The 11,639-nt window shown below is 41.5% G+C and overlaps 1 protein-coding gene across 1 annotated transcript in view; it reads right to left on the reverse strand.

The window, feature by feature from the left end:
* ITGA2 (integrin subunit alpha 2) overlaps positions 1–10,254 on the reverse strand; it is a 47,167-nt gene extending 36,913 nt beyond the window's left edge. The window contains exon 1 of the mRNA XM_053448070.1: positions 10,151–10,254. Coding sequence (XP_053304045.1) covers positions 10,151–10,196 — 46 coding nt within the window. The 5' untranslated portion in view covers positions 10,197–10,254. The remainder of the gene's footprint in view (positions 1–10,150) is intronic.
* Positions 10,255–11,639: the final 1,385 nt, after the last annotated feature.

The following is an 11,639-nucleotide window of genomic DNA, read 5'->3' on the forward strand; positions in this document are numbered from 1 at the left end:
AGACATCTTAACAGTTTATTTTTATCATTAAAATACAATTAGTATTTGGTGTGACCATCCTTTGCCATCAAAACAGCATTAATTCTTCTAGGTACACTTCCACATAGATAGTTTTAGATTTTGGGAGCCTTGGTTGCTTCGCTCTTCATGTAATCCCAGACAGACTCAATGATGTTGAGATCAGAGCTCTGCGTGGGCCATACCATCACTTCCAGACTCCTTGTTCTGCTTTAAGCTGAAGATAGTTCATAAAGACTTTGGCTGTATGTTTGGGGTTGTTGTTTGCTGCCAATGCTGAGCTGACGGCACTGCTGGGCATCTTCTGATTGTGAAGGGAAGTAAGCACGATGTGTCTTTCCACGGTGTATAGAGTCTTCTGCAGTCTCACCTTGTTAGTGAGTTTGGTTGTTTCTCACCCATATTTATTCTTCCTACACAACTGTTTCTGTTTCAGTTAACGATTGGGTTTCAATCTATATATTAAATTGATGATCATTATCACCTGTTTGGTATAATTGTTTAATCATACACCTAACTATATGGTTATGAAATCCCCGACTTTGTGAAAGTGTACCTAGAAGAATTGATGTTGTTTTGACGGCAAAGGGTGATCACACAAAATATTGACTGGATTTAAATTAGATCATCAGGATCCCCAGACACAATATAACACAGATAGATGAAAAATAAAATCTAGCAAACCAAAACCAGATAAAATAAATGATCAAAACATGCTTTTGAAAGCATACACTTCAACAGAACCAAAGTTAACTTGAAAACGATTAGTTTCAGGTTGCCAACATTTAAGAATGTGTCTATAGTTCCCGGAACACTTTGCTTTTTGGCAGTACCATCCCAAGGTGACGTTAGAGACTAGATTCCAGGCAAGAGAGGAAGAGAAGAGATTTTATGCAGCAATGGGGGAGAGGAGGAGAGATGGAAACACTTGTTATCGCTTCTGCATTTTTTTTTGATGCATTCCAGTTCTTTGAGTAAGATTTTAAATTCCAAAATCCATCATGCACATCAATATGAAAATGTTATTTTCCCTAACTAAACATTGGTATAAATAGCTGATTTGCACAAAAAGTCATCTCTACCCCAGCTTATCTACAGTAAAGAAACAAGCAGCGACTTTACATTGTGGACATGGTGCGACCAACATGTGCATGCAAGCAACACAGCAAAGAAATTCTGAAAAGGGCCTGGAGACACGGTTTGGTTTGCTTCATTTTGGACTTTGACCCTTTATTTAAACACTTATAACCTGTCCATCAAATCTCAGGTGTTCTGTGCCGCCCTGTATTCTTCTTTTGTGAATTCTCACAAAATGGTAAATAAAACATGGAAAAGGGGAATTAAGGCTGTACGACAATACAAAAATGGCAAAAAAAGCTCCAAAAAACATAAATAGAAAACTAGGCAGTACAGCTACATTAAAAATAGCAAAAAAATAACAAAAATAATAATAATGATTATCACTAATGTAACACCGTTTGTTAAAGGTAAAGGTGAAATGTGTTTTATAAACCCAATTATGAAAAACTGAACTACTGTTGGAATATTTTAGCTAGAATGTATCATTAACCACTGGAAAATGGAAATGACTATTTATACCTACAGCGTAATCACTAGGAAACAAGCTTATTCCTATTTATAGAGCCTAAGTAATAGGTAGCTAGACGTCTACTTCAATTCAATCCTGGCTCAACAGTTTGTTAGAAAACAAAAAATGTTTGCGCCTTTATCCATTTTACTGTCAGGTATATTCCAAATATATAAATTATTTTACCTATAAACATGAGGAGTTTATTCCTAACATAATTTGTTTTCTAGAGATTGTAAATGTTTATTATTTCCCTATATATAGAAGCATAATAAAGGAATAAAACTACAGTGTAATGAGAAGTATAGAAAGTGTATTTCTGTTAACCCCTTCATGACGTGCGCTATTTGACACTCTGAAACTTTTAACCATATGTTCATTCGACCACGGTTGCCCTCTTAAATATTTATGGTACCCACACAAGTTATATATTCTTTTTATATACTCTTTTTTTAACTCTTTTGACTCACTTTACACATGTATAATCCGTATTAACTGTTCAATAAATTGGAAAAAATACTGTAAAGAATTTTAATAAAAATAAAAATTTGTAGTTAGTGAAGCTGAAAAATAGAACCACCAATATACATTTAGCGATGTCTCCTGGTTTACAAAATACTTCAGGGGATAAGAATTTCTATCTTTTTTGGCACATATAGGGGAAATGTTTGAAGGTATACATTTCTGTTTCCAAGACTTTAGTGTTCAGGGCGGTCAAACGATCTCTAACCTACCAGAAAAGCAGACGACCCGGGGTATTTCGTTTCAGATGTTTCATGCAGCCATTGTGTCATAACTTTTTTGTGACAGTAAAGGGTAGTTTATTTTTCTGCACTTTTTTGTTGAATCTCATAAGACCCATACTAGTCTATATTTTTGAAAAGTAACGTATTAAAAAAAAAAAAAAAAAAATCTTGATAATGATATCAAGGACCGATAATGGACTGCCAATTTAATTTCCATTTTTAAACATTTGGAGAAATTTGTGGCACTTGTAACTTGAATCCTTTTTAATATACTGGAAATATTGATATGGCTCACCAATGTTAACATTGTAGCTGATACCAATGGAGACTGTGAATGGGGGGATTTTTTGAACCACTGGATTTCGGGGGGGGCATGTATAACTTTCTTGGACAGGCAGAGGATTAGTACGCTTTCTTTTATTTGGCTGTGGATGAACAATAGTGTCATTTGAAGTGACACTTGATATGTCAGATATGGGCTCCACATCTGTTGCAGTGAGGGTTTCACAATCTGAGCTTGAAGCCAGAATGGAGTAAGCCTCCTCAGCATAGTCAGGGCTGGCCTTTGGGGTGTGCGACCGCACAGGGCGCCACACTCCAGGGGGCGCCGCCGCCGGGTCCTCCCCCGCCGCCTCTGCGGCCGCCGCCGCCGCGGGATCCTCCTCCGCAGACGCCACGGGGTCCTCCGCCGCCGCTGCCGCGGGGTCCTCCGCCGCTGCTGCTGCTGCTGCTGCTGCTGCCGCCGCCCCCCCCCCTCTGCACCTAAATGAAAACATTGTTGGTTTTTTTTGTTGTTGGTTTTTTTAACTTTATTTAACAACCTCCATGTTAAATAAAGTTTTTTTTTAACTTTATTTAACATGGAGGATGCTAAATAAAGTTAAAAAAACCAACAATGCTTTCATTTATGTCCCGGGCAGGGGTGCCGAGTGGTTGCTCGTGGAGTTCTCGGCAACCGCTCGACGCCCCTTACTCTGTGTCATTTAAAAAAAATCCCCAATGTATTAATCTTGTGTAATGCTATAAGAAGAACTGGCAGATCCTTATCATTGAACATAAATCGGCTTTATCAGCCTGATTGTAAATGGCTCTGGTGTGCCCAGCGCAGAACAGAAACCTCAGTGCTAAACTCCTAGCCAGAAATTAGAATTAAAATTAGAATCGTCAGCGGGACCCTCAGACTGATTATTAGAAAAAGAAACCCTTCAATAACAGTCCCATAAATGTTTTTATTAAAAAGTATGGAGCAAATATATTAGCAACGCAATGATCAGACTAATCACAGTGATGTACTTTAACTGTGGTGATCGGACTAATCGCAATTATGTACTGTGATCAGTCAGGGACAGAAATGTCAGAATGTATTTGAAGAAGCTGGGACACTGTAGCACTGATCTGTCACACCCTGTACCTTACGATCAATGTGTGAGGTACAGAGGATGCCAGGAATACATTGTTAATGTTTTGAACCTTTGACTTGGTCATGTGATCACTATGATCACTGTGATTGGCCATCTGCTCTGTTATACTTAAATGCATATCATAGTTGAGAAGTCCCTTTAAATTTACATGGCGTCCCCTTTCAAATGCATGGGGCAATGGCCACGGGGGTCTGCAGATATGCGTTTTTCCTTTTCTCCATCCCCTTGCTATTTTCCATGCACACAATGTCAGTCAGTGGTCCCGCTGATGTTGGTGGGCGTTCCTGCTGACGTTGTGGGATACCCCCTCCCCTCCATTTAAGAAGGAAAATGGTTGGGGAGTGGGGTGTGTCAGGACCACGCTCCCTCAACTCGGTGGGTTTGCATGTAGACCCGGAGAAGCAGTATGACCATGAGCACAGGGCTGGGTAGAGCGAAGCTTCTGCTCTGGCATCATGCAGTGGAAGCACTTTGTAAACACGAGCACAAAGCAGGGAACTGTCTGATGACAGACAGAGCAGGAATGAAAAGACTCAGGAAGCAATTGGGCTGGGAGATATATCATGGCTCTCTTATCACTTCAGCACAGACAATTCCACTTGCTTAGCATTTTAGGTTATGTGGAACAACTTTTGAAGATTTCCCTGGAAAGCAGAATCCACAAGCAGAAAAAAAGACCCATCAAGGCCTGATCCTAAAAAAGCCAGGCTAGTGACAGGAAAAAATAAAAGTGTCTGGTGCAATTGTACTCAAACAAAAAAAATACTGTGCCCCTGCTACATGCACGGGCCATTAGGCTGCTGTCTAGTGTGTCTATGTGATGGAACTGGCCTTGTTTCCAATATCAAAGATCCCCATGGCCAGTCTTCACCTTCTAGGAGGCTCTGCGTGACACCTCGCTTTATATATTTAGAGCTTTTAAAGAAATCTCAAATGCAGCACCAAAGTTCATTCATTTAACCAAAACATCTTAAATCTAATATAATCTGACAGCAATTATATGACTGTATTTTACACAAACAAATGTCTTGGCCAATGAAATCCAGCTGAATGTTCAAAAGTCCCAGTAGTGCTAAATGTATAAACACGTCCACAAATGCTTTGAAAGCAGGTGAATGCAGCTAAGAGAGGAAACCTTTCTCATTGTAGATGAATTTGCACTAAACCCATCTATAGTGTTTTTACTCGTTTAATGAACTACTGACTGGTTGATGTCACCGTGACCCTGAATGTCACATTCTTTCTTCACAGCTCCCATGTAGCTAATCACATAAAGCTAGTAGTAACCCCCCCCCCACACACACACTGAATGTTTCTATTATAGGCAATCATTTAATGAGCCTGGTATGTGAGTGGGTGAACAAAGCAAGGATTACTGTACATAAAAGATTACTGAACCGTACTAAACCCCACAAAACAAAACGTGAAAAGGTTCGGGTTGGGCAAAAACCATCATCAGCATCAGCCATCTACAGGTTGATGCAAATATATATTTAAAGGGACGATCTACTGTCCCACCAAACCCCCACCAATGAAGAATATTAACGTGTTTTGTAAGTAGTTTAATATGCATTGTTTACCTGTACAGGAAAAAAAAGATTTAAGCAAAGAGTTGCAGAGCACTATCCCCTGTTGGGACTCATTTCCGCTGCTTGAAGCTTTTTAGGCATGTGTGTGTGGGGGTCTTATTAGAGTCCTTGGGACTCTTGGATGAGACAGCTCTGGCGCTGGCTGCTGGTTACAGTGCGAGTCGGCTGAGGATGCAGCAAATTTGATTCATCCTTTCATTTCCAATCATGTGTTTAAGATGACCGGAGTGTCCCTTTAAAAGAGTCAGGAGATACAAGTTCACAGACGCTGAGTTTTGTTACAGTACAATAGAGATGTGACAGATCTGGGGCATCTGCAGCTATTCTAACGTTCTTGATTAGAACCCCTATGACCCTCAGAGTGGATCAGGCCCGGACTGGGACAAAAAATAGGCCCGGGCATTTAAGCCTGAGCAGCCCATATTTATTTATTGTTAAAGCCCACCCTTCATGTACCACCTTTGCATTTAATCATTCACACAAATCATTAACACGTTCATTAATGCAGTCTCACAAATCATTCAAGCAATTCATCCACACATGAATTCATTAATTGTCATACGCATTCACACAATTCATCCACACATTTATTCATTCATTCTCATACGCATTCACAGTACCCCCTCTCTTCATCTTATCTGCCCCTTTTCACTATGTAACCCCCTTCCCCACTTCTCAATATGTAGCGCCTCTATCTATCCCCTCCCCCTTTCTCACTATCTAACCCCCCTCTGCCCCTTCTCACTGCACCCCCCTCCCTCACCCTACTTACCTTGTTGCCGAAGCAAGCAGCAACTGCGACCGCGCCTGTGGCAGGGCAGGATTGACTTAGGGGCTGATGGAGCTGCAGCTCCAGGCCCCCACCTTAAAATAGGCCCACTCAGGACCGGACTGACTGGTACTATATAGCCGCATTAACGCAGAGCCCCTTAAGCCCGCCGCAACTACCCCCTCCTAACTATCTACCCTCTCCCTCTTTGAAGTTCACTTACCTTTCAGGAGTCCTGCGGCGGGGGTGCAAGGCCTCTGCCTCCCAGCTCTGCCACTGTATGGAACAGTATAGAGTGATGGGAGTTATGATGTACTTTTAGAGCATAATTAGATCATGAAAAAGACATTGGAAATGGTACAGCATAACACCCATCACTCTCACACACTTACCAATCCACACGTATATACCAATCCACACATATATACCAATCCACACATATATACCAATCCACACATATATACCAATCCACACACATACACCAATCCACACATATACACCAATCCACACATATATACCAATCCACACATATATACCAATCCACACATACACACCAATCCACACATATATACCAATCCACACATATACACCAATCCACACACAAATACACCAATCCCAACATATACCAATCCACACACATATACCAATCCACACATATATACCAATCCACACACATATACACCAATCCACACATATATACCAATCCACACACATATACCAATCCACACATATATACACCAATCCACACATATATACACCAATCCACACACATATACCAATCCACACATATACACCAATCCACACATATACCAATCCACACATATATACTAATCCACACACGTATACACCAATCCACACACGTATACACCAATCCACACACGTATACACCAATCCACACATATATTCACCAATCCACACACATATACCAATCCACACATATATACCAATCCACACACATATACCAATCCACACATATATACCAATCCACACACATATACCAATCCACACACATATACCAATCCACACATATACACCAATCCACACATATACACCAATCCACACACATATACCAATCCACACACATATACCAATCCACTCTCACTTAATGCTTTCCTACCTTTCCTTTCTTCTTTCAGCTTCTTTTCCTCTTCTTCAGTTCTTCTGTCTTCTCTGTCTTCTTCCGGGTCAGAGGGCACGGACAGCGGTGGGCGCGGCTTCAGTGCTGTGCGCCGGGATCTGACAACAAACCCCGGCGCACAGCAGCTGTTGCCGCGCGTTTCACAAGGGAGCAGTATCGGAGGTCTTTAACAGACCTCCGATACCGCTCCCTTGCGAGCCTGCTCCTCCAGCGGCGGACATTACTGTCCGTCTCTGGAGGGGTGCCGGGTGCCGCAAGTTGGCACCCCCTGACGAGCGGCACCCGGTGCGGACCGCCCGCCGCCGCCTGGGGTGTGGCGCCCTGTGCGGTCGCACACCCCAAAGGTCGGCCCTGCCCTAAGGGGCCGGGAAGCCCCCACCAGGGCCGGCCTTAGGGGTCTGCGGCCGTACAGGGTTTAAATTAAAACATCGGGGGTTTTTTTTTCAACTTAAAAAAAACTTTATTTAACATGGAGGATGTTAAATAAAGTTTAAAAAAAAAAACCCCGATGTTTTAATTTAAACCCTGTGCGGCCGCAGACCCGGAAGGCCGGCCTTGGTGGGGACTTCCCGGCCCCTTAGAGTGGCGGACCCGGTCGCAGTTGCGGCGGGCTTAAGGGGCAGGTGCCCCTTATGCCCTGCGTTAATGCGGCCGTAGGTAGGGTAGGGGCCTGGAGCTGCAGCTCCATCAGCCCCTAAGTCAGTGCGGCCCTGCCGTGGCCCGGCCCACCGGGCAAATGCCCGGTGTGCCCGATGGCCAGTCCGGGCCTGGAGTGGATACACAGGAGATGGGGGCCGTCCACCTAGTGTCATGTTTTCCAAACTCTGGGATATGGCAATTTGCCTTCTCAAGGTGAACTCTGCAGGGTGGAGAAATTCTCTATCATTTAACTTCACACCCTGCAGTCATACATTCCACCGAGGATGATTCCCATGGTTACCGAAAGAACAAGCCAAGACATGGACATCAAAATGAATCAGTGTGCACCTCACGGCGTATATCATTTGTTTATCCTCCTAACCTACGTCCTAATTGGATTCCGCTCATCCTCACTGGGCCAGGAGGCATATAACCGAAATCCTTTCTGTCTAATGCACTGTCTATGTCTATGAAGGGGCAGCCATGCTTGCTTTGCCCTCGTTGAGTTGCGCTTCCAATAGCATTTCCGTGTCAGGACCTGTCTGTACCTTCGACACGCTAGTCAGGCTATCATAACATACCGCCAAACGAACCGAGAATTCAGCGCGTACCCAGCCAACATCGTTCAAAAAAACACGTATCCAAGGCATTATATTATAATTCTAGCTCCGATTACCTCCCCAAAATGACCTGATCAGAGCTTCACATCTGCATTTACACAAAATAACACAACTGGTAACCGCAGCACAGTGCTCGTAAAACTAGCTCAAACGTAACGGTCTGCATCTGGCTTGATTGCAAGCTCTTATGGCCATGTCCCTGGGGCCTTTTAGCATAAGTGCACATGCATTTGCATAAATGTTTTTTTTCCATTTCCTCTTAAAAATGTAAAAGGGTTATTTCGAAAGAGCAATGCATAAAGAGTAGTGTTATCATGGATCGCCATATCAACCAACGCAATAGTCCAATCAAATTCATTTCATTCGGTTTTATACACCAAAATACAACTCCAAAATATAAGAATATGGAATAATAAAGATTGTTACACCTTTATACACCTGACAAAAAAAGCAATATAAATCCACACAATACTGATATCATACTGGCATTTGGCTTACTTTAATTACAAAGAGATATGAACGTTATGACAACATAGACAATACTGTAAGGAACTTAGGGGGTTATTTCTATGAATCAATTCTGCTACATAGTAGTTATTTAGATGTTATCGTAATCACATCCAGTGGACTCCAAATCCTATTAGCTAGAGTTTTACTTTACTGAGAAAATAGTAGATAAGTGGAACAGCCTCCCAGCAGAACTGGTACAGACTAATACAGTGAAGGGAATGTAAATGCATGGGACAGGCATAAAGCTATCCTGAATCTAAGACAAGACCAGCGAACGATTAAGGTCTGAATTTTTAAATCAGGAAAATTGGGCAGACTAGATGGGCCGGTTCTCACCTGCCGTCATATTCTGTGTTGATACCATTTCGTCCAAAATTATACTCATTACAGATAGCAACCTATATTTTTTGATAAATTAATTTATAATAAAGCATCACGTGAATGATATATTTATAAACATTTTGAATATATAAATATAAATAATAATTTTTTAAACTATATATATATATATATATATATATATATATATATATCGTAAATAATAGGGTATTTATTTGAATTTATGGATGGGGATCAATATGTAGCAGTTGACAACTGTCTGCAAACTCACTGATAACATCAGCTCCAGGTCTGCAGATAAAGGTTTTCTAAATTCCAGGACTGCTTAACTTCAAAGAAATGACTGATCCGCAGCTCCAGACATTAGATTCAATGACCTAGGGATTTATTGCTTTGGATAAAGCAGTTAACAGGACCCTGCAGTATTTCACAAATCATCAGTTCACTTATATATATGTAAAAATGGTTTAAATTCTGCTTATTTTGGGGTTAGTAGCTAAGAAGAGTAGCTATCTCTCTTACGTACTCAGTGGGGATGTACAAAGAATCAAATGTATTCCTTGAACACCAGAGGCATCAGGGCATTCAAACATTTATTACAGTAATAATAAATTATAATATACTTATATGCATGTGTATATATATATATATATATATATATTATATATATATACATAGTGAAGAAGAATGTAACATACCTGCAAAGAAAACAAAACTACAAAGTATCAAAACTGTCCTTAAAGAACTTCAGAACTTGTATTTAAATGCATTACCTTGAATGATCAGCAGCAGTAGGGGGGTGCAGGATTTTCCCTTCATCCTCAGTAATAATTTGTGGGGATGTTACATACACATAAGACTTATATCCTTATATGTCAGGTTACGGTACGCGCGAACACCGAGCCGGTCGGAAAGTTTGCAGCGCAGCGTGTTAGTGAGGCTGAGCTTTATACACACAGGCAGCATCCAGCGGCTGGGAGGAGTGGAGAGCCCCACTCACAATAAGTGTTTTCACCCCTCCTCCATCCTGCTGCACTGCCTGGGAGGCTGGCACTGAGTGTCTGACTCACTGGGTGCCCACTCACTGTGACAGCAATGTGGGGGTGGGCAGCACACCCTGGGATACCTGGAGTGTAAATAATCAGCACTTTGCTGATCTAAGTGAAGAAACAGGAAACAAAAGATCTAGGAGGATACAAAATATCAGGGAAGACTAAGGGATCTCGATATGTATGGCTTGGAGGAGTGAAGAGAGGGGTAGATGTGATGGTAACATTTAAATACATAAAGATGTATTGTATATTGTACAGAACTGTGGGGGTTACTTCTCAATTCTGCTACATCGTGGTCAATTTGGTGCAATCATTCTGGTAACCAGTGGACTCCAACTCCTATTACAGTTTTACTTGAGAGGGTGGTAGGTAAGTGGAACAGCCTCCCAGCAGAAGCGGTATATGCTCATGCAATGAGGGAATGTATGGGATAAAGCTATCTTGAATCTAAGACAAGAGCAAGGGATTATTAAGGTTTGAGTCTAGACATGAGGAGACTAGATGGCCGAAAAAATGCAGTTGCTGTTTTCCCTATGGGCAAACACCATAGGAGATTACTGCTTTCTTGTTTGCCATTTTGGCTAATAAGAAACCCCCCGTGGCTAATAAAAAAGCATTATGTGGCAGTGGAGTATGTATTAAGCCACCATATTTAAATTGTACAGAGAGCCAGAATATGTTAATAAAAAAAAAAAACAATAATAGCTCCTATAATGCTCTCATGTGTGGCTGAGAAGAATGGGAGTAGTCCACCTGAGCAGCTAGCCATTCTCAGGGCTGAGTTTTAAGTTACAGCGGCTGCTTGCGACAGGGTGATCTTGAAAGTGGCCAGAGTTTTTTCGTTATACATATCCTCTGTCTGTATCCTGTCGTTCGCAGGTTCCTTCCTTACATTTACTTAATTCCAATGAAAGTATGCAGTTTATTGTATGAAGTAAGAATCCCTATATTGTCTTCATTGGACTTTGACCCCGTACGCAGCGTAGAGCGGTTGGCAGAGCTAAGATATTGGTTTCATTAACCCCTTTTACATCACGTACATGGTCTTAACTGAAACAAAACATTTTTATAATCTGCAAGGGCAATAAAAAAATAAATGAAAAAACTTCTTTGTATTTCTGCAACAAAATAATATCTAAAATTGGTCCCAGAATCTCTTTGGTTCACATCATTTAAATGCCCACAAGCAGACAGGGGTGTCACGATAATC

The sequence above is a fragment of the Spea bombifrons genome, chromosome 1, assembly GCF_027358695.1.
Source record: "Spea bombifrons isolate aSpeBom1 chromosome 1, aSpeBom1.2.pri, whole genome shotgun sequence".
Taxonomy (NCBI): Eukaryota; Metazoa; Chordata; class Amphibia; order Anura; family Pelobatidae; genus Spea; species Spea bombifrons.